Here is a 24,448-nt window from a genome sequence, read left to right as displayed (position 1 = left end):
TATTTTTTTAAACATTAAACTTAAAAATAAAAAAATAAAACCAATCCAAACAGTGAAAACTGTCTATATGTTAAGACATGATAACGAATTTCCACTGTTAATATCCACTGTTTACTGTTTACTTTTTTTTTTACAAGAATATTACACACGTAAAAAGTAAAAGTACAACACATTGAAACAGTAAAATTACAGTAAACGTAATTTTTTTGCGTAACTACGTAATTTTTTTTGTTACGTTAAGTAAATGTAACTAATTACTACCCACCTCTATATAGAATACAACCTCTCAATCAGTGAGCTCTTTCCTAATGGTTGTGTATTTTGTGAAATAGTCACCAAAATATCGGGTCGGTCACAAACCTGCCTGCTTTTTTTCGGGGGGGGGGGGGGGGGGGGTTTACGGCACTAATGGCTCATTTTTTGGACAGTAGGCTGACAGGAAAGGGGGGATGAGAAGGGAGAGACATGCTGCAAACGACCACAGGTCGGATTCAAACCCTGGTCGGCCGCATCGACGACTAAAGCCTCCATACATGGGTCATGCGCTAACCTTTGCATTAGACCTGCCTTGATTTTAAAAGGGTTGCTTAGTACTTCTGGAAATCTTTTGCTGGCAGAACTCTCCTCCTCAGCAGCTCTGGTCCCTATCGCAGGAACTAACTACGTATAATGTTACACCCGTCCTTTTCGGTAGGAACTATGTCTCAATGATGTAATATTAGTTTCTCCCGTAGGAACTAATTATCTATGATGTCAGATTATAGAAAAGCTTCTGACTGGACATTGTCTTCTACTTTATACTTTAAAAATATGTCTGAAAGGTCATTGATGAATGATAAAATGAATCCTAAATGTTAGCTTCATAGTGAGATACTTTAAAGTTGTTTTCAAGTTGAATTGTAGAAATAGCCAAAGTTCCAGAGCTGCAGGTGAACATTTATAAAACGGTCTCCTGCTTTCAGTCTGGACTTCCACATCAAGGCGGACATCAAATCATGGCAGCCTCTCATAAATATGGCCTGTCAGAACGGAGCGAGGCTTAAAGTGGACTCTTAAATACACCAAATTAGCGTCAATGATCAGCAGTGAAGAAAATCACCCTGCTGTGTTGACAGCATCTGGGAGAAAAGGAGAAAAAGGAAACCAAAGAGCTCTCCAACAGGCTCATGGATGACATGTACCTGCCAGCTCCTTGACTCAAATGGAGGCATTGTCTATGTATAGACCAATAGATTCAATAATAATAATATTTCAAAGTTGGTTCCTTTACATTTTAAAGCCTGCACAACTTCTGGCTCACTTTAATTGTTTCTAAAGTCCAGTTCACAAGTAGCACCGTAGGCACCTTTAGCTCATTGAGCCCCTCAGCACAGGTCCTGGTCTAATACTTTGTGCTCAACATGAGAACTGCATGTGAGAGCTGCCAGCAGAATAGCCTTTTGTACCTGTGCAAGAACACCAGCTTTCATAGCATAAAGGGAAAGCCGAAAATACATGTGCAAGTGAACAAAAAAGGAGCCTGATCTTTAAAACCCCTAAATAAGGAGCACATAAAAATGGACGTGGAATAAGTGAGATAAGATGTGCAACCAGGTTTAACCTGCTGCATTAAAGTGAGAGCAGTGTGATGGCCAAACCCATGGCCACACCTCGAGTCTGGACTATACATGCACCTTTATTTATTTACTCCATACACATACTTTAGTTTGCAATAAAACTTTAGTCTTAGTTCAAATGCATGTGTTCTATTTGTAAGCACGCACATTTAGTTCACTGTATTTGTTTGCACTCATTCATATTTGTTTCTGTTTTTGTCACTAATGTTTCTTATGCCTAGGAGTTTGGCCAGACAAAGATGGCAGCCAGGGTTCAGATCTGCTAAATGCAGGAGGGGGAAATTGGACTGTTCCATCAGCTGCAGCTTAAAGGGGGGGATTTGAATGTTCCTTTTCTAAATTTTTTGCATCTTTCACTTAGGATTTGTTTGCAGTTGGTGTGTTTTCATTTTTCTAAGATATACACTATATTGCCAAAAGTATTTGCTCACCTGCCTTGACTCACATATGAGCTTAAGTGACATCCCGTTCCTAATCCATAGGGTTCAATATGACGTCGGTCCACCCTTTGCAGCTAGAACAGCTTCAATTTTTTTGGGGAAGGCTTTTCCACAAGGTTTAGGGAGTTTTTGTTTAGGGGAAATTTTTTTGCCCATTCTTCCAGAAGGCATTTGTGAGGTCCACACTGATTTTGGGGCGAAAAAGGCCCTGGCTTCAGTTCCGTTTAAAATTCCCCCAAAAAGGTGTTCTTTTGGGTTGGGGTCAGGACTCTGTGCGGGCCCGGGTCAAGTTCTTTCCCACCGACTCTGTCATCCATGTCTTTATGGCCTTGTTTTGTGCACTGGTGCACAGTCATTTTTGGAAAAAGGGGAAGGGGGGCCGTAAAAAACCTTTTCCCCACAATTTGGGGAGCGGGAAATTTGGGCCCAAAATTTGTCTTGGTATGCTGGGGGCATTCGATTTCCTTTCACGGGAAAACTGGGGGGCCCAAAGGGCCCAGCCCCTAAAAAAAAAACCTCCCCACCTAATCCCCCCCCCCCAAAACTTTACATTTTGGCACAATGCATTTCAGGACAAGTACCTTTCCTGGCAAACCCCCAAAACCCCAGACCCGTCCATCAGATTCCCAAAGTTTGGAAAGAAGCGCGATTCGTCACTCCGGGAAAAAGGGCGTCTCCACTGCTTGGCCCATTTGGCGGGTGGCTTTACACCCCCCGCTTTCCGCGCTTTGCTTTTGGGAAAAATTTTTTGGTGATGTTTGGTTGGATGCAGCTGCTGGGACCAGGGAAAACCCATTTTTTTGAAGCTTCTGCCCCACTTTTCCCTTGGCTACATAAAGGGTTTGGAGGTTGTAGGATTGACTCTGAAAAAAGGGTTGGGGGCCCTCTTGCACTATGGCTCAGCATCCGCTGACCCCGCTCCGTCAGTTTACTTTTGGCCTACCTCTTCGGGGCTGATTTGCGGGTCGTTCCCAAACATTTTCCTTTTTTCCTTAAAATACAGCGGGACAGTTGACTGGGGAAATATTTAGGGGGCGAGGAAATTTCAGACTGGATTTGTTGCACAGGGGGGCTCCTATCACTTTTCCACGCTGGAATTCACTGGGGCCCCCGAGAGCGCCCCAATTTTTTCAAAAATTGTTTTTTTAAAAAAACAGCCCTGCTTGCTGGGTGTTTAAATTTTTATACACCTGTGGCCAGGGGAAGTGTTTGGGAAACACCTGATTCCAATAATTTGGATGGGTGGGGGCAAATATTTTTGGGGAAATTATATTTGTAGTTTAGGTTTTTTTTTGCCAAAACCCCCAAATGTATGCCCCAAAAATTTTTAAATGTGTGTTTTTTGTTTTGTTTGAAATTTCCCCTATTGTATTAAAAAGGGCTTATCAGCCAGTTTTGTTTTGTTTTTATATTATTATATATATATATATATATATATTATTATATATTATATTTCGTATTTTATTATTATATTATTTTATAATTTATATATATATACGTATTTTATATATATATATGTTTGTATATTTATATGTTTTTTATATATATATTGTATTTATTTTATGTTTTTTATATATACTATATTATATATATTTTTATTGTTTATGTATTATATATGTATTTATGTATATTTATATATATGTTATGTATATATATGTATATATTTTTATGTATAAAATATGTATATGTATATTTTGTATATATGTTATGTTTTATATGTTATGTTTTATATATGTATATGTATTATATATGTATGTATATGTATATGTTATATATGTAAATTATATTATAATGTATTGTATATTTATGTATATATTTATTATAAAATATGATTTTGTTATAAATAAGTATATATGTATATATATTTTATTATGTATATGTTATATTTTGTATTTATATATATATGTATTTGATATGTATATATATGTATATGTATAATTTGTATATGTTTTGTATTTTATATGTATAGTATTTGTATATGTATATTATGTATATGTATAAGGATTGTAATTTTTTATTTGGGGATTTTGTATATTTAATAAAATATTAATGTATATGTTTTTATATATTTTATATGTTTTATGAAAATATTTATATATATATATAAAATATGTTAATGTATTTTATATTTATATGTATATTTTATATATATGTATATGATTTGTTTTATATATGTATATGTATATATTTTTATTTATATATATGTATGTATATGTATTTTGTTTATATAGGTTTTATGTATATATATTATTTTTATATATTTGGTTTTATAATGTAAATTTGGGAATTTATATTTTTTATATGTATATATATATATTTTTTTATATATATATTTTGTTTTATTTTGTATTTTATGTATTTTTTATTTTATGTAAAATAATATTTATATTGTATATATGTATAATATATTTTATTATGTATATATTTATAAAAAAATAATATGTGTGTTTATTTGTATATATATGTGTTTTATGGTTAAAATTTTTGTGTATTATTTGTTTATTTGTATAATTTTAAAGTGTTTTTATTTTATATTTTAAAATGTTTATATAATTTTTTTTATTTTTGTATATTATGGGGGTTTTTTTTGTTTTTATATTTTTTTTTATTTTAAAATTTATTTGTATTTTTATGTTTTTTGGGTTTTGATTTTTGTTTTAGGGTTTATATGGGTTTTTTTGGGGGGGTTTTTTGTTTATTAATGGGTTTTTGTTAATTTATTAGGGATTTTATTGGTTTTTAAATATTATTTATTTTTTGTATATTTATGTATTTTTGGGGGGGTTTATTGTTTATATGAATATATAGATTTATGGTATTATATTTGGGGAATTTTTTTTTAATATGTTTTTGGTTTTTTTGTTTGGGTTTTCAAACCCTGTTGGGTTTTTTTTTGGTTTTTTTGTTTGGGTTTTTTCGGGGGGTTTTTTTTTTGGGGACAGTTTGCTTGAGTTCAGGTTTTTTTCTTTTTTTATTTGGGCCCCTTTTTAACTTGAAAAAAAAACCCCTGTAATTTTTTTTAAGTTTTTTTTTTTGGGGGTTTTTTAAAAAATAAAAAACCCTATTTTTGAATTAATTCCTGTGAGTCCTCATGCTTTTCATCTCGGTCCCTCACAAGCAGCAATAATAGAAATCTGATGATCTACCTTGGAGTTGGAGGTAAATTGATCATTATGGTAAATATTATGTATGATTTTTAATATATACACTCATTTATTTATTAAGCACCAATTTAAAGCATCATTTTAGGGTTTTGTACAGATAAATTCTGTCAGATCATCCAGATAGATTGAGTAAAAGTTTTCTATCTAAGGGAAACCAGCTGATTGCTTCCAGTTATGCTCCTAGATGAGTATGTGGCCACAACAGATATTATTATTATGTCATTGACTTTACAGCAATCCCTCCTGCCCAGCATGCATGTAAATATTTACAGGAAATATTTGCATGCTAGTTTTTACCTGATTTTTACGGAAGAGGATTAGGGCCACCGGAAAAAAAAAAAGAAAAGTTAACTGATTTTTACATTTTATTTCAGTTTAATATGGGAAAAAAGTCAGAATTTCAAATTTTTTCTCAGAATTCTGACTTTAATCTCAGAATTCTGACTTTTTTCTCAGAATTCTGACGTTTTTCTCAGAATTCTGACTTTAATCTCAGAATTCTGACTTTTTTCTCAGAATTCAGACTTTTTTTCTCAGAATTCTGACTTTAATCTCAGAATTCTGACTTTTTTCTCAGAATTTCAATTCAATTCAGTTTATTTATATAGCGCCAAATTCACAACACATGTCATCTCAAGGCACTTTACAGTTCAACCAGATCATACAGTCAAATTGATACAAAGTTTTCTATCTAAGGAAAACCAGTTGATTGCATCGACTCATTGACTCAAATACAATCCCTCACACTAAGCATGCTTGTAGCGACAGTGGAGAGGAAAAACTCCTTTTTCTGACTTTTTTCTCAGAAATCTGACTTTAATTTCAGAATTTTGGATCTTAATTTAGATGGGCACCATGAAGGAAGAGACGTGGGAGCACTCAGCTTCACTGACAAAGATGTGAGTTGTTTGAAAGGGCCAGTGACACATTGGTGGAAAAAGATCGAATTAGGCAACTTTTTACGTGTCAGAGGGTTCCCCTCATTAATGGAGGAGCAGAAGGTGATTAAAACAAGAGAGCTAGTCTCTAAAACAGACATGGCTATGGCTTGATGCTAACATGTTTGCTATCTGTCAGAATTCTGAGAAAAAAGTCAGAATTGTGAGAAAAAAGTCAGAATTGTGAGAAAAAAGTCAGATTTCTGACTTCTTAATTCCATGTTAAACTGAAATAAAATTTAAAAATCAGTTAACTTTTTTTTTTTCAGTGGCCCTTATCCTCTTCCGTAGATTTTCAAGCATAGTGAATCTAGACACAAAAACTGCTACCTCTGTCGCACCCAGAATTCTTTAGTCTTTTATCATGAGCATGATTAACCTGACTCCGCCAGATGGATTTGCTCTGCATATCCATCTGGAAACCTTCCGTAGAATACTGGTTAGCTGATTGGCCTATGTTGGTGATAGACGGGCCAAATAAACCAATCAGATCAACGAAGCATATGACGTACTAACAGAGCGACGACGAAGAGGAGCCAATTGATAGATCAAACTCTTGCCGAAACCAGTCGAGAGAAGAGCAAAAACATCTTTTCCTCTGAGAAAAGCCTCCAGAGCAGTGTTTTGCTCTTCTTTCAGTGAAGAAATACTCTGTAATTCTCATAAAACTTGCTCGATAGCCACGCTAACGCTAGTTTCATTGGCTGAAGCCGCCATGTTCTTTAGACTGAACTGTCGCGCTTCTCGTTGCGTCACACCTCAACCCGCCTCAAAGCCAACGCTGATTGGACGTTATTTTGGTGAACGGCTCCAAATTTTCTTCAATGGAGAGTCTCCAGACTGATCTGCGAGTGAAATCTTGAAAGCTCGCGAGATCAGGATGGTCTCATGACGCTAGAGCTTGATGTCCACTACTATTCAGCTCATTTTGCTCATGCAAACTGATCTATACCTGATGTGTAGATAAGTTTTGCAATTGCTAACAGTTTGTAGGCACAAAGCTTTTTTGAGGGTTCTTGTAAATCTGACAGTCATGCATCCTTATCCAATCATGTCACAGACTCTGCATTGCACTGATTACACCATATCAAAAATACTGCATATTTGGAACATATATATTACTGTTCTGAAATTCCACATCAATGCGGGGGTTTTTTGCACAATTTTTTTTCACCCACACTGTTTACTAGGGGTGTCAATAATAATAGTTTTGTATCGATGCATCAATCCAACAGCCGACGATCCGAAACTTCATGAGTTGTTTTCCGCAATTTCGGTCATAAAACCAAAACAAGTCTGTGGCACTGTTTGCGGTCAGCTACAGTTTGGGAGAGGTGCAGCAGAGCGTCTGTGAAGGGGGGGAAATGTTCATTTAGTGTCTAAAAGCTGTACTAAACTAAATTTTCTTTTTCTGTGTATACAAAATGACAATAAAAGTTGTCAAAGTCTAAGTCCAATCGATGTTCAGAGCAGCTGGACAGGATCTGTTGATCTGCATGTTGAAGCCGCCGTTTAAAGGCAAACAAGATGGCTGAAAGATCATTAAGTTGACATTTTAGCACAAACGTCACAAAACGCAGAAAGGAAGAAGTATAGCAGCCAGAAATAAACCTTTTAAGTCAGAGTTTTGGACCAGAACCTAATATTCTTCATGCCAGATGAAGACGATGTGGCTCCTTTCTTTGCATGTTTAATTTACACAAAAATGTCTGATAAAGTGAGACTTTCACACTTGTGGAAAAAAAGAGAGAAGAATGTAAAAAGCGATGACTTCAGCTAACAATGTATAATAATTTATAAAAGAAAAGACTAAATATACATTTAATCACACGAATAATTTAAACTTGTGAAGAAGAGGAATTGTTATCTTATTTTCATGGAACCACAAAAAAAAAAAAAACTGAGTAGGTTAACAAGTCTGCAGGTTGAAGACGTGGATTCAAATAACTCTGATCTAAACCGTTTGGGTCTATAAAGGTTTTTTTTTTTTGTATTTTTCTTTTCTGACTGATTCCTTCATCCTATTGTCTGTATTAGAGCATCATCCTCTGTCTGTTGCCTGGTTTGTTTCAGTTTCATTTTCTGCTCCCTGCTCATTACTGATGTTAATTTGCTTAGCATGCCACCTGGAAACTCTGTATCATTAACACAGGAAGCGGGGTGCTGCTGCCTAACAGCAACCTGCGCCCCACCTCTCAGATGGCTGAGCGACGGAAACAGTATCTGCTTCAGCTGAAAAACAGCTTCCTTAAAGGAATAGTACACCCAAAACATGATTAGCCTTCATTTTCTACTCACCCCCATGCTGAACAACACTCTGGAGTACTTTTTTGATATCTCAAATGCATCTGGAGATCTGGGAGGCTTCTTACTGTCTGCTGACATTCTAATAATGGAGGTCTATGGCGCCCGAGACAGAAAGGTCCATAAAAGTCCACAAAAAACGTCTCAATATTCCTCCATACTGCTCGTCCAATGTATTCCAAGTGTCCTGAGTGGGTAGCGTCCATAATTTACTCGAAACGAAGTCATTTAGAATGTTTTTAGAGCATAAACACTAGTGTATAGGATTTCCTAAAAGCGCGTTCACGAGTCTACGGAAACCGCGGCAGACCAAACCAGATGACTTTCTGCAAGAGCCTAATATTACAAGAGACCATTTATAAACAGACGCCTCAGGATATCTCCCAATTTTGGCTTCTTAAACAGCAAATCATTGCTTTTATTCACAGATGCGGTTTAATTTCACACCAAGTCTCAAAGTTGACGACTTGTATTTTAATCAGGGGCTCTGATTAAAAGGGAATCTGTTAGTGCGGCTGCTGCTGTAGGTTTTGATCCTTTGGCTCTCTGAGTCTGCTCTCTTGAATAGATGGTAAATTAAAGCAGCTTGTTGGGATTTCTCTCCTCATTTATATTCAACCTTGTCTAAAAGAGCCGCTACAATGTGGTTTAATGTGCAATATAGAAGGGAGATGAATTAAACCCTATATTCAATTAAAGTCATACAAAGGCCGTATATCAAGTGTTGAAACATGCAGCGACCTCCGTTTAAAAAGCTTAAAAATAAATTCATCTCCTGTAACATCTGGCCTTTATTTGTATACATAAAAAATCCTTGTACTTTTTCTCAACTGTGACTGATTTGTTAAGGTTAAGTTAGAAGTTAAATAAAAATCAAACCTTATAGGCAGTACTTGACATTGGTCAGGCTGGAGTCCATCTTTGCTAACCCGCCACCTTTTTTATCTCGTGTTTGTTCATCCAGACTGCGAGCCAGAGGAAGTGTCTGACTGGTCCTTCGATGAAAACTGTCTCTTCTGCTGCTTAAGACGTGAGAAAAACAAGGTAGGTCCAGTACTCAAGTTGAGGGGGATGAGGGGGGGATGGCATCCCCGTTTTAAAAAATTCTTTAAAATCATCGCCCTTCTTAAAGGCATACTATGCAACATTTTTCAGTTAATTAATGTGTTCCATAACATTTTGGATGATTAAACGAGTCACTTCAGGTCGAACAAAGGTTTTCTCGGCCGCCCTGGTGGTCTGTAGGGGAAATACCGTACTTGCATCGCGAGAGTCGGTCTTGCTTTACGGCGAGAACTGCTACACGCCCCCAGTGAAAGGCATGCTGGTTGCTAGCGCAGTGGCGATATTTGTGCAGTTATCATGGCGGAACAAACGAGAAAACAGCGAAAGCCCATGTCGGAGCACAGAAATCAGAACCCCCTTCCCCCAACGACAGTCGGATAAATGTATGGGAAACTCCAACTTGGCTAACTACCAGGGGTGGAACGGTTCACAAAATCCACGGTTCGGTTCGGTTCACGGTTTCGTGGTCACGGTTTTCGGTTCGGTTCGGTATATGTTTATTGTTGCACCGAAAAATAAAAAAATTAATAAAAATTCTAAAAATTAATGGAATTTTTTTTTCTTATGAAATCAATGAGAAAAAAAAATGAATTGTAATTATTTTTAATGATTCGCGGAAACCCTGGATCATTTCCGCATGTTTTGCTGCTTTGAATTTAATCATCTCGCATCGCATGCCCTCTACGATCTTCAAGGAACTCGGAGCGGAGCGGACAGGAGCCACAGTGGAGGCTGTAGCTTTGCTTTGTGCAGGCGGTCTGGAGCGCAGCGGGGCGGAGCGCTGACGGAGTATGTGGGATTTCGGGGTTAGCATGACATGTTGGTCATGTTGCTGTTAGCATAAACAAAACGTGTTTTGTTTATGCTAACAGCAACAGCAAAGTCAGAATTCTGAGATGAAAGTCAGAATTCTGAGAAAAAAAGTCAGAATTCTGAGATGAAAGTCAGAATTCTGAGATGAAAGTCAGAATTCTGAGAAAAAAAGTCAGAATTCTGAGATGAAAGTCAGAATTCTGAGATGAAAGTGAGAATTCTGAGAAAAAAGTGAGAATTCTGAGAAAAAAGTCAGAATTCTGAGATGAAAATCAGAATTCTGAGATGAAAGTCAGAATTCTGAGAAAAAAAGTCAGAATTCTGAGATGAAAGTGAGAATTCTGAGAAAAAAGTGAGAATTCTGAGAAAAAAGTCAGAATTCTGAGATGAAAGTCAGATTCTGAGATGAAAGTGAGAATTCTGAGATGAAAGTGAGAATTCTGAGAAAAAAGTGAGAATTCTGAGAAAAAAAGTCAGAATTCTGAGATGTTAAACTGAAATAAAATGTAAAAATCAGTAAACTTTTTTTTTTTTCAGTGGCCCTAATCCTCTTCCGTAAGTTAGTTATACGTCATCCTGAACACCTAAATTCGGCAAATGATATATCATTCCAAAGGGGTGTACCCATTCATCGCCGTTAATTTGCATGTTTTTAAAATAAAACTCAGGCTTTGTTGGGCTGCTGTATAAAACCTCAAACTCAACGCTATTCCTGACATTTTGAATTAAAAATGGGAAGGCTTCAAACTTGGAAAAAGGTCCATTGGGTTGCTTTTTGACTTTTTTTTTGGTATGACGATGACCTGCATGACTGAGAATCTTCACCAGCAATATAGAGAAATGAAGGAAGTTATATTTGATCATTCTTAAACCTTGTCAGTAAGGTTGGTGTTCACCAAGAAAACCCACTGGTTTAGTTTATTTTGTAAAATCTGAATATTTGATTTAAGTGATGAAATAATAATGAACATTCTTCTGAGATTTTCTGAAGACTCCTCCCACAGACTGATTAATAACAGTGGTTGGTCTTCAGGAATCTGCCTTTAGACTGCAGGACATATCGTTGTTATATAATAATTGCTTCGACCAATAAATGATAATGTTCTATAAACCTATTAACTTCTAGCCCAGGTGCCATTGCTGTCCATGGATAGACCAGCACTACAGTCTTCAGTTTTTTAAATAAAACAGAACTAACTGTTTACATGTGTGTGTCTTCAGCAGCACAGCGTGGAAAACGGTGGAGGCGGCCACGTGCTCTTGGAGTGCGAGGACTTCAAACAGGGGCAGTCTCGGATCAGCCGGCTGGAGAGACAGGCCCGAGATTTCCTCAATGCTGTGTTCCACAAAAAAGGTGAGACACAAGCCACGCCTCATCCATCCAAGTTATAGTTAAACTTAACCGGAATATATTTTCACAATCCTATTTTCTGTTCATAGATACAGCTGTGCTTTTTGTTTTAAATAAGCTGTCATTATTTTGACAGGATGTGAATGTAAAGATTATATGATCCTATATATCCCTGTTACAAAAATCCATTAAAAAAAAGAAAATATTCGGGCAGAAATTGAACATATGCTGGACGCTGATGGGGATTTTTTATTTCTTTATTTATCATATTAAATTAAGCATTCACTTCCGCATTTTTTGATCCTATGAATTTAATAATAATATAACACGTCCTCTCTTCGAGCTCCGAGGAACTAAGTGAAAACTATTAATTTAATACTTTTTTGCATAATTCTGACTTGTTTTGTTGGATAAAGAAGCAAAATAAAAAGCTACTATAAAAGGACATGATGACATAAAGCAGATATTACTCAGAAGATCAAACCTTTTTAAGAAAAGGGTCAGACAAGAAAACATATAACAGTGAATTGACTGTTTTTTGATAAATTAAAAATGTTCTGCTGTTCAAGTGTTTTTTTTTTTTTTTTTTTAACCCAACTTAAATGTATCATAGTGATAGACTGAATACACTGGGCCTATTTTCACTGATACTAATCTAGAATTTTCTATTATTATTATTAATATCAGAGGGATGCATGTCTAATTTTTATGGATCTTATTCAGATTGTCTCCTTTAATCCCAGTCAGCCTCGGCAGATGGCCGCTCACACTGAGCCTGGTTCTGCTGGAGGTTTCTTCCTGTTAAAAGGGAGTTTTTCCTCTCCACTGTCGCTACAAGCATGCTTAGTGTAAGGGATTGCCTTCGAATCAATGAGTCGATGCAATCAACTGGTTTTCCTAAGATAGAAAACTTTTAATCAATTTAACAGGATGATCTGGTTGAACTGTAAAGTTTCTTGAGATGACGTGTTATAGAAATAAACTGAATCAAATTAAAATATAATTTCTGACATCATTAAATTAATATGCCTAGTTCAAATGCATCTAAATCATTTACATCCTTGCCAATATGTATACCAAAATAAATCTGGTATTAAAGAAGATTTAATGAATACATTTGTCTAAGAATTCAATCCTGAAATAAATAAACTCTTAATTTTACAGTTGATATTTCTGTTTGCATAAAATAAGATAAAATGTTTACCTTGATTTGGTATGCGATATCTTCATTTCACTATATTTGGTCAAAATGAGAGTTTTTATTCCAAAAAGACGTATTTATTCATTAATGAATCCATCAGTATAACAGATAAAATAAAAGCTGAGTCCTAAAACCCTGCAGGTAAAGCAGAGTTGATCAATGTTTCCCGATCTGAGGTTCTGTGCCTGCCCTCCCGCTAACAGGAGCCAGTGTGCATGCATGCACGCGTTTCATGTGTGTAAGATAAAGCGTGTCTCTGTCTAAATATGGCCTCTCCACAGGTAGATCTGGCTGTGTGGGAGAAGCCAGATTGATGAGGACTTTAAGTAGACAGATATCTGCTTCCGCAGCTCCCTTTAACCTCAGGCCAGAACTTATGTTCTTAGTTAAAACAGGAATAAAACCCAAACTGCTGTGATTCTATTCAGACATAATGCTACCATTAGTATCATAGCTCTGCGCAGTAGTCACAGCCTTTATAATACTTCACCACAGTGAGTCTAACTGGCCTTCAGAGAGGGATTTAAAGCTTCACGGGAAATATAAAAATCACAGAACATTTCACCTCGCTCATTTAAAGCCAGAGTGACTCCTGACTATTTAGATCTCTTACTTCCAAGTCATCCTGTCAGTAGGAACTCATTTCTAGCAAGGAAACCTCTACTTAGAGTTCCCCAGTTCAGTCTGTAGCTTTCTCTTTGTTAAAACAGCAGCCCACACAGTTTGGGGCGAGCCTTTGTTTCAGCTTTGTATGCCAGCGGTCGGTTCCTCTTTTGAAACGTCTCTGCTGAAAGAAAAGACAAACTCGTCTGTCGCTGACATTATGGCTTCCTGGCAGCTTTTGCTTGTCTTTATAGCAACACTTTTATCACAGTGGAAGTCTTTATATGGGAGGGAGGGCAAACTGCAGAGACGATTTGCTTCTGTGTAGTAAAAAAAAGTTATCCTTGGGTAAATGTGAGGAATGTTGTTCATTCTGGACTTTTAAGAACCAAAAAGTAAAGTTTTTGAGTTATTTACATCAAAATCTGGAATGGGAGAGGATTACAGCATGATTTTTACTTAGGCTTTTTAAGGGACACACGATTAGTTTAAATGTTTGCCTAAATATGACTTGAGTTTCCTATTTATTTAAAAATTGTGTTTATTATTTTAATTTTTATTTTAGTTATTGTTTATTTGAAAGGGGACAATGTACATTAATCAACATTAAAACAATGTAAATATACCCGAGTTAGCCAAGGAGTGCTAATTTTCATCGGTAGTCCCCCAGCCAGGTTTAAAAAAGGCAACCTTAAAAATAAACACAAGTATAAAATCACAAGATAAAATTACATAAAAAACATTATGGTTAAGAAATACAATTCATTTAAAATAATTATAAATTATTTAAATGCACACAGAAAACCTTGCTGCTAAGGACGTGTATAAAATCATTATTACTAATAAAACTATACATTATTTGGCCCCAGTCAGCACAATGCATTGTGGGTTGATGGTGCGTTAGGTCCAACATTAGCATAGCTGTTTTTATCGTATTGTTTGGTGTAAATGAGTCAGTGCCGCACTGCTTTACTGCCTGAAAGTGTTCATGAGCCGTTATACACGAGATATCTGCTGGAACAAACAAAGATGGTCGTCCTGTGATCTGGTGTTTACTAAATTAGCTAGAGCTAACACCATTAGCAGAAGCTAACATGAAATCAAAATCAAATTGGACGATAATGAACCATCTTTCAGTCGTTATAACTTTTCTGATCTGTCGGAGAAAAAGTTTAAATCCTGATGCTAACCGCTAACAGCCTCAGTTATAAACTGGAGCTCTTTGTAACGTAGCCCTCTTTCTCCGTTTTGTCCTTCTCTTCTTTATCACCTTTTTTGATTTCTACATTGCCATCAATTTTAACACGCTCCTGTTCAAATTGAAAATGTTTAACGTTACTTCTTGGTGTTCTGGTTGGAAAGGGCTTGCACCATAAGACCTAGCATGTACCATTTACCCAGAATGCATTGCAGCATTAAAAAAACGTGATGTGCATGTAACAATATTGAAATTAAATCTATCAAAACTACGACGGAGAGATTTTTTTCTCTTCTGTTTTGAGAATAAAGTTGTAAAATTACCTTTTTTCTCGTAATTTTACGACTCTTTTTCTTGTTATTTTACAACTTTATTCTCGTAATTTTACGACTTTATTCTCGTAATTTTACGACTTTCTTCTCAAAATAAAAAATATAAAAAAAAAATCTCTAACCTGGCCCTAATAATCAGATCATGATTCAGATCAGAATCATGATATCTTGCAGAAGTGCCATTGATGTTTTGGAAGATAAACACTCCCGCCGGTGCCACCGAAATTCTGAAGTTCTCGCGAGTTCTTGATTACGCTCCCCCTTGCACTTTGGTGGGAAACTGCTGTGAATCCCTAGAAATTTCAGACCGATGGTGCAAAAGCATACCAGCAAAACTGGTTCGCGACCAGACCCAAGCGACATTTGATGTGTGCGGATGCAGAAGTGTAATCTGCCCTTAAATAAGGCTTTGAGAAATGAAGCATTTTGTAATAGATTTGCTGAAGAGCTTCATCAAAGCCTCATCTCGCCTCTGCTAGACGTATCCATCCATTGTTGATATAAATGTAGACTATGAATGTTATCAGTATGAGTTCAGGCTGTTTATTCAATCTACTTATTTAATCAAATCTGAGCCAGCAACTGCTAGTTATTTTTTTATTTTTATAATACCCATGGTGTTAAAGTTGTTTATTAATATCTGTTTCAGATTTAGCAGTAGGTAAATGTTTCTGTGTGATAATTTGAGAGAATTTGACCTGAAAAGTCTTTGAATTGGATGTAAACTAAGGTGTTTGAACCCTGGACTTGACTGAGGTTTTAATTACCGCTATTATGGATTCCTCTCTCATTTTTATTATAAACTTTGGGGCAAACTGCAATATGTGTCTTAATAATGACAATAAGTAGCATGCAGGCCTCTTTCTGTAGCTCTGCTGTTCATCCTGTGTACTGATCTTAACTCAGAGTGAGGGCGTTGTGAGAATGTACATATTTCTAACAAAGAATGCAGTATATGTGGTTTATTCACATCGTAGGGCTGAAATAAGAACTAGAATATCTGATTGTTGCTTTATAAGCTCGTAGCAATGGGAGCTTTTAGTGGCAGTGATAACCCAGTGTGATGTTTTCAGGAAGCGCAGACTGCAGAGAACAGACGATTACTGCGTCTGTTACAGAAGTGTAGGACTACGGCACCTGCTGACACGTCTGGGGCGCGTTTCCCAGCTTCCTGACAGACGCGCTGTTGGATGGAGGTTTAAAGACATATAACAGTTACAGCTCAGCTGAGGTTAGGGGTTTATAATTCAGCTGGTAAATGCTGGGATGTTACCACATTTCTATCTATTAAAGGATGTCCAGAGTGATCTCTATCCTCTCTGCAGGTAAATACACACCGTAGTAGATAGTAGTAGTAGATTTTAGACTGATTATGATTATATGGAGACTGAAGGTAGATTTTTGGGAATTGAATGATTAAAACACAATTGTCCTACCCATGTGTGGCCCAAACACAAAATTGATAATAAAAAAACAATAAAAAAAAGTGTTCAAATGCAATTTTTTGAGTCTCAAATATTTTATTTGCATTCAAAAACTATTTTCTATGATTGAAAACGTTTATCTTTTCATTGAAGTTACTTTTTTTGTTGATTCTGTTTGTTTGTTTGTTTGTTTGTTTGTTTGTTTGAAGCGACTTCTTTTTTGTTTGAATAATAAAGACACAAATGATCAAAAAACAATGTTACTTCAATTAAAAAAGTTGCTTTAAACAAAAAAATGCTGCACTTCTATCAAATAAAACATTTTCAATCAAAGAAAAGCAAGTGTTCAAATGTCGTTTTTTGAGTCTCAAATATATTTTTGCATTCAAACACTTTTTTTCTTTGATTGAAAAGGTTTTTTTTATTGAAGTGAAGATTTTTTTTTGATTGAAAATTATATTTTTTGATTGAAGCAACCTTTTTTTTTTGATTGAATAATAAAGAAACAAATCTACCTTCATAGAGACTAAAACATTTTCACCACCTCCACTCAATATATTAAAGACTGAAAAACTAAAGGGAAAATTTAGGGAAAAAAAGAGAATATAAAGTAAAGGCAGAAGCAATGACAAAGTTCTGTTCTACAGATTGCTTCAACCTTAATTCTTGTAAATTTAGTCTACGCCCAGATGTAAAGGTCTTTGCCTGTAGAAACAAACACACTTAGGAAAATAATGTAAACAAGATACACTATATTGCCAAAAGTATTTGCTCACCCATCCAAATTATTGGAATCAGGTGTTCCAATCACTTCCATGGCCACAGGTGTATAAATTCAAGCACCTAGGCATGCAGACTGTTTTTACAAACATTTGTGAAAGAATGGGTCGCTCTCAGGAGCTCAGTGAATTCCAGCGTGGAACTGTGATAGGATGCCACCTGTGCAACAAATCCAGTCGTGAAATTTCCTCGCTCCTAAATATTCCACAGTCAACTGTCAGCTGTATTATAAGAAAATGGAAGTGTTTGGGAACGACAGCAACTCAGCCACGAAGTGGTAGGCCACGTAAACTGACGGAGCGGGGTCAGCGGATGCTGACGCGCATAGTGCGAAGAGGTCGCCAACTTTCTGCAGAGTCAATCACTACAGACCTCCAAACTTCATGTGGCCTTCAGATTAGCTCAAGAACAGTGCGCAGAGAGCTTCATGGAATGGGTTTCCATGGTCGAGCAGCTGCATCCAAGCCATACATCACCAAGTGCAATGCAAAGCGTCGGATGCGGTGGTGTAAAGCACGCCGCCACTGGACTCTAGAGCAGTGGAGACGCGTTCTCTGGAGTGACGAATCGCGCTTCTCCATCTGGCAATCTGATGGACGGGTCTGGGTTTGGCGGTTGCCAGGAGAACGGTACTTGTCTGACTGCATTGTGCCAAGTGTAAAGTTTGGTGGAGGGGGGATTATGGTGTGAGGTTGTTTTTCAGGAGCTGGGCTTGGCCCCTTAGTTCCAGTGAAAGGAACTCTGAATGCTTCAGCATACCAAGACATTTTGGACAATTCCATGCTCCCAACTTTGTGGGAACAGTTTGGAGCTGGCCCCTTCCTCTTCCAACATGACTGTGCACCAGTGCACAAAGCAAGGTCCATAAAGACATGGATGACAGAGTCTGGTGTGGATGAACTTGACTGGCCTGCACAGAGTCCTGACCTCAACCCGATAGAACACCTTTGGGATGAGTTAGAGCGGAGACTGAGAGCCAGGCCTTCTCGTCCAACATCAGTGTGCGACCTCACAAATGCGCTTCTGGAAGAATGGTCAAAAATTCCCATAAACCTACTCCTAAACCTTGTGGACAGCCTTCCCAGAAGAGTTGAAGCTGTTCTAGCTGCAAAGGGTGGACCGACGTCATATTGAACCCTATGGATTAGGAACGGGATGTCACTTAAGCTCATATGTGAGTCAAGGCAGGTGAGCAAATACTTTTGGCAATATAGTGTATATAACCAGAGAAATTTTGACAGCAGAGTTTATAATAGGAAGCCAGATGAAAGCAGAAGGCTGCAGAAAACCAACGTACACCTGCTGTATGTTCCCTCATTGGTCTATATCAGTGGTTTCCATCCCCTGCTCCTCAGAACCTATGGAGGAAAAAAAGTGCCAAAATTAAATAAATAAATACAGCATTAAATAAATAATTAAATGTGTCAATAATTAATTAAATGTGGAATAAAATAAATAAATGTGTCATTCATTAATTAAAACCACGTCACTAATATAAAGTGCCACAATTAAATAAATAAATACAGCAATAAACAATTAAATGTGTAATTCATTAAATAAATAAGGAATTAAATATATAAATGTGTCATTAATTAAATAAAATACGTCTTCATTTTATTAAAAAAAATATATAATTATTTCAGAGTGCATTTAATTATTTCATGGTCCTGTGTCGCAGTGCATCGAAACCATTAAAAGAATCTGTCAAACTCACCCATCAAAGTTATGGGGCGGTTATCTAACATCTGATTGGTCACCCTGCACATTAAGGCAAAGCAAATCTATACAGAGACTCGATTCGCGTTAACCCCTCCCAAATCACTGGAGAGTTTGTATAAAGCAACAAAAATGACGCCGGCAACGCTTGTGGGCATTTTCAGCGAATGTCAGTGATTTTAAAGTAATTTTGAGTAATAAATAAAAAACTTTTTGCGATCATTGCATTTGCCTACCGGGCAAGTGCAAATTTGTACTCTCCCAACAATAAAAACTACTTGCCCCGGGCAATCGGGCAATGGTTGACATCCAGCCCTGTGTTATGTTATTATTATTGTCTTGTTGCTGCATTTATTTTGTCAGGGGAAACTAATCCTGAGTCAGTTAAAAGTCAGGGAATTCTGAAACTATGTAAGACTGTGGAAACCCTGTATAAAATAACTGTATAATGATTCTCTAGAAAAGTCACATTATATTAATAGTATTATTTTAACATTACAATTTATATTTTTCCAAGCACACAACAGTTTAAAACAAAGTTTAGCTTGAAAAGAATGTGCAGGAAGGATTGAAAAGCATGTTAACACGGTAATGTAGGCTTGAGTTCATTATCTGACGCATGCATATAAACGCATGGAAACTTAAAAAATACTCAATTACAAAAAACATTAAAAAAACAAACATGTTTCATTGATATATATACAAAAATGAATATTAGGAACTGTATTTATCAAGTAAAAATTGTTTCTGGGCAAATGAAATGTGGCAAGTGGTAAAATTCCTTAACGTCAACCGCTGCTTTAAAATATATTTGGGTTCTGATTTGATTAGAAATGATTCAACAAACCGATTACATTCGTATCAAACTGCCATGATGCTGAAATGTTTGCTTACTGATCGTTTGCATGTTTATTAACATTGAACCTATGTGTGCTGTAGCTCAGGTTTATTTTAGTGCAGATTTATTGAAGTGTAGATGGCTAACTGGAACCAAAAACCATAAAAAGATGTTAGTTGGAGATTTTGATGGAAAGTGAAGGTACCAACTAAAATCTGGTGTGCACACTGATATCATGGTGCTCTCAGCCCGCTCAATAGGCAGGATTAAGAGCGGCTTCAGCGTGATTTTTGGATTATTGCAGCATAGCATCAGGATTAGATTTTCTGGATGAAATGGGATAAATAAGCGGTAGGACGTTCCAACAGACCAGGGAATTCCTCGAGGACGGGATGCTGATATGTTTGCTCCTCTCTTTCTTCTCCTTTTCTCCAGACCTCCCAAGTTTCTCTGACCCCCACATTCCTCTAGTGGCTCGTGAGATCATGCAGCGAATGATCCACCAGTTCGCTGCCGAATATACCTCAAAAACTACTCAGGAAGACCTGCCCCTGCCCAACGGCACCATGAAGGACCAAAGCCTGTCGAGAGCGGTGTCTCTGGCACCGGCCCCGAGCTCCCCGGTCGGGCCCACGCCCAGCTCCCCTCCATCGTCTGCCTCCTCCTCTCCGTCCCCGACTCCGGGAGCCGGCTTTAGCCCCACCTCCGCTGCTATCACCTCAGCGCCCACCGGCATCCAGAGCAGCAACGGGACAGGAGTTGGCATCATCGGAGGAGGAGGAGGTACGGCTGCTGCCTCTGCACAGAACCCGGTCCTCAGCAAGCTTCTCATGGCGGACCAGGACGGGCCGCTGGACCTCACCGTCAGAAAGGCCCAGGCGGATCAGGAGCCCAGCCAGCAGGGTGAGAGAAACATGTTTCCTCCTAGAATATCTAATCCAGCATCTGCACCCATGCAAAGTAATTTCTATTTACCTTCATGAAGCGTTTATTCAAATCAGCACATTAACAGATCAGCCCAAAAAGGTTTTTATCTGCTGTTAAAGCGAGGTAGTTCTGAGGGCTCAGTGTGTTTAATCAAAGCAAAGCAGCAGGGGGTCCGCAGTCAGAGCGTCGCACCAAATTCAGCCTGGCAGCAGCAGCAGCTCTCCCTCCGCCCTCCGCCGCAGTGGGACCGGTCATACACTTTAATACGGGCTTTTCGGAATCTGCTTACAGTAAGCCTCCTTCATTTTTACAACAAAAGATAAATTTGCTGTACATCTCGTCGTGCATCTCTCTCCGTCACACACACACACGAGTTCAGAATCACTTTTTGAGGATTTCTGGCTCAGATTATCCTCAAATCGTACACATACACTGCATTCCTATAAAACAATGTTCACAGGCGGAGTAAAGCTTTGTTTTAGCTCTAGGGATCATTAACCCATCTGGGCTGTGTAGCTGCTGCTCGTTACTCCAACCAAAATAAACAAATCCACCAGTCCTTCTTTACTCGGACTGTCAGAACCAGGACATTTGTTTCTGGCCCATATTAGGAAGCCTTCATCCTGATAGGTCGTAAGGATGGGCATTAAATCACAGCCTGCTGCTGCTGACAATGTTTCATGCAGGAAGCAATCAGTGGTCAGCAGAAGCAGCTCAGAACCACAGAGATAACTACGGATATGGTGCAAAAATTTCACTTTTTTTTTTTACAAAGATAAGCTCTTATAGCAGCCAGTTGGTGATATTTCAACAGCATAAACTATGGTGGTCCACAGGTGCAAACGAGCTGCAAAACATGTGAATGCAAAAAAACATGCTGTAAACGAAAAATGCTGCAACAAAACAAAAGCAAATAAAACATTCTGCAAGCAAAAACAAAAATTATGAAATATAGATGAAGATTCTCAGTCATTCAGGACATTGTCATTCCGTAAAAGTTCAAAAAAAAAAAATTCACTGGACTTGGTTTCCAAGATTTGAAGAAATGTCTGAGGTGGCGAAACGTCTTCAAATCTTGGAAACCAAGTCCAGTGAATTTTTTGTTTTGTTTTTTTTGTTATTGAACTTTTATGGCATGAAATATAGAAAGAAAATGATGCTAATAGACCGTTAGAGGGCGTCTAACAAAGAAAAGATCATATACCAATTTATTTATTTATTTTTTTACTCCTAGACATTTGAGTTAAATTAACCCTAAAACATTGTTTTTATTTATTTACTGATTCTTTCCCAACCCTATATCCACCTTTTTTAACTTTACAAAGTAGATTTTTTTTTGACAGATTTCAAGCTGCTACCTCTGTGTTAATGAATTTCTGGAACCACAACGCTATCACTGCAAAATAAAAGAACAAATATAGATTTTAATTTAGAGAGCAACAAAAAGTAAATAAAATAACACAACATTAAGTTTTTAACTCAACAATTATTGTACCCTGAATTTGTGACAGGAAGCACTCGCTGCCATAGGGTTCGAATTCTTTTGTAGCTTTACTTATGCCGTACTTATGCAGCCTTAGCTCCTATCATGAGCACATACTCTTTGAAAAAATAAAATCTTTTCAAAGGAATGCACTTCTTTCAGTCAGATACCTGTAAACATGTTGCAGACTGAGCTTACAAACCACAGCGTGTTTACACAGACCTGCACACATCCCCAGCATGCGCGTGGAGCTGAGGCGGCGCACGCTGCGGCTGCTCCGCTTCACAGGAGAGACGTTTTCAGAGGGAGTTCTCTCACTTAGAGGCTGTAAACCAGCTGTTTCCGTGCATCCCTCAAATTCTTTTAATTAACTTATAAACATGTTCACATAACCACACATGTGCGGAGGCTAAACACATGCATGTGCTCACCTGTGCTGCCTAGCTCCAGGACATTTCTCCCATTGGTGGAAGAGCCGTCTGATCAATCAGCCACTCTGCTTGATGCACAGCCGCCAGAGCCGAGAACGTCTGGTGGAAATCTCAACCCGAAAGAGCATGTTAAATGTTCTGCACTATTAAGATGTTGAACTAAAGAAAGAAACTGAGACTTTAGCTATCTGAGCTGCAGATATTTGACTGGAAGCTTTGCTCAGTGTCAGAAGCTTTGGCAATTTTTCATTCAGTCTCATAAAACTACATAACCTCAATAAAAAATTACTATTTTCACATAGTTCTTCTTTTGAGGTGTCTGTTGATCTGTGACAGAATAAAATTGATTGGTTTGTCCTTATTCTGGGGCTGTTTTCTTCGAAATATCCAACCAAAATGTAGAAAAGATCCTTCGTCAACCGTAAAACAGCTGTGAATTTGGACGGTCTGAAGGCGCGTTCACACCAAACGCGATCTGGGCGTCTTTAGACGGTCTGAAGGCACGTTCACACCGAACCGAATCTGGCCTTCTTTGGACGATCTGAAGGCGCGTTCACACCAAAAGCGATCTGGGCGTCTTTGGACGGTCTGAAGGAGCGTTCACACCGAACCGAATCTGGCCTTCTTTGGACGATCTGAAGGCGTGTTCACACCAAAAGCGATCTGGCCTTCTTTGGACGATCTGAAGGCGTGTTCACACCAAACGCGATCTGGCCGTCTTTGGACGGTCTGAAGGCGCGTTCACAGCGAATGCGATCTGGGCGTCTTTGGACGATCTGAAGGCGCGTTCACAGCAAATGCGATCTGGCCGTCTTTGGACGGTCTGAAGGCGCGTTCACACCGAACCGAATCTGGCCTTCTTTGGACGATCTGAAGGCGTGTTCACACCAAAAGCGATCTGGCCGTCTTTGGACGATCTGAAGGCGTGTTCACACCAAACGCGATCTGGCCGTCTTTGGACGGTCTGAAGGCGCGTTCACAGCGAATGCGATCTGGGCGTCTTTGGACGATCTGAAGGCGCGTTCACAGCAAATGCGATCTGGCCGTCTTTGGACGGTCTGAAGGAGCGTTCACACCGAACCGAATCAGGCCTTCTTTGGAAAGTCTGAAGGCGCATTCACAGCGAATGCGATCTGGGCGTCTTTGGACGATGTGAAGGCATGTTCACACCGAAAGCGATCTGGGCGTGTTTGGACGGTCTGAAGGCGCGTTCACACCGAAAGCGATCTGGCCGTCTTTGGACGGTCTGAAGGAGCGTTAACACCGAACCGAATCAGGCCTTCTTTGGACGATCTGAAGGCGTGTTCACAGCGAATGCGATCTGGCCGTCTTTGGACGATCTGAAGGCGTGTTCACACCGAACGCGATCTGGCCGTCTTTGGACGGTCTGAAGGCGAGTTCACAGCGAATGCGATCTGGGCGTCTTTGGACGATGTGAAGGCATGTTCACACCGAAAGCGATCTGGGCGTGTTTGGACGGTCTGAAGGCGCGTTCACACCGAACGCGATCTGGCCTTCTTTGGACGATCTGAAGGCGTGTTCACACCGAAAGCGATCTGGGCGTCTTTGGACGGTCTGAAGGCGTGTTCACACAAAAAGCGATCTGGGCGTCTTTGGACGGTCTGAAGGCGCGTTCACACCGAACGCGATCTGGCCTTCTTTGGACGATCTGAAGGCGTGTTCACACCAAAAGCGATCTGGGCGTCTTTGGACGGTCTGAAGGCGCATTCACACCGAACGCGATCTGGGCGTCTAAAGCTGAAACATGGACGCTGCACTGCAAAACATTGAAATCTAAAAAAATTATTTTTTTATTGAAATAAG

At 38.3% G+C, this 24,448-nt stretch overlaps 1 protein-coding gene across 2 annotated transcripts in view; it reads left to right on the top strand.

Moving 5' to 3' along the window:
* Window positions 1-24,448, top strand: part of lcor (ligand dependent nuclear receptor corepressor) — a 146,360-nt gene that overhangs the window by 95,741 nt on the left and 26,171 nt on the right. The window contains exons 3-5 of one of the 2 annotated variants that reach the window (XM_038308009.1): window positions 9,427-9,506; window positions 11,565-11,694; window positions 20,219-20,686. In XM_038308009.1, the coding sequence (XP_038163937.1) occupies window positions 9,427-9,506; window positions 11,565-11,694; window positions 20,219-20,686 (678 nt within the window). Of the gene's footprint in view, window positions 1-9,426; window positions 9,507-11,561; window positions 11,695-20,218; window positions 20,687-24,448 lie in introns of both variants that reach the window. The other variant, XM_038308007.1, reaches the window with a different exon arrangement.

The sequence above is a fragment of the Cyprinodon tularosa genome, unplaced genomic scaffold, assembly GCF_016077235.1.
Source record: "Cyprinodon tularosa strain WSP-4 unplaced genomic scaffold, ASM1607723v1 ctg628, whole genome shotgun sequence".
Lineage (NCBI taxonomy): Eukaryota > Metazoa > Chordata > Actinopteri > Cyprinodontiformes > Cyprinodontidae > Cyprinodon > Cyprinodon tularosa.
This window is presented reverse-complemented; position numbering and strand designations above follow the sequence as displayed.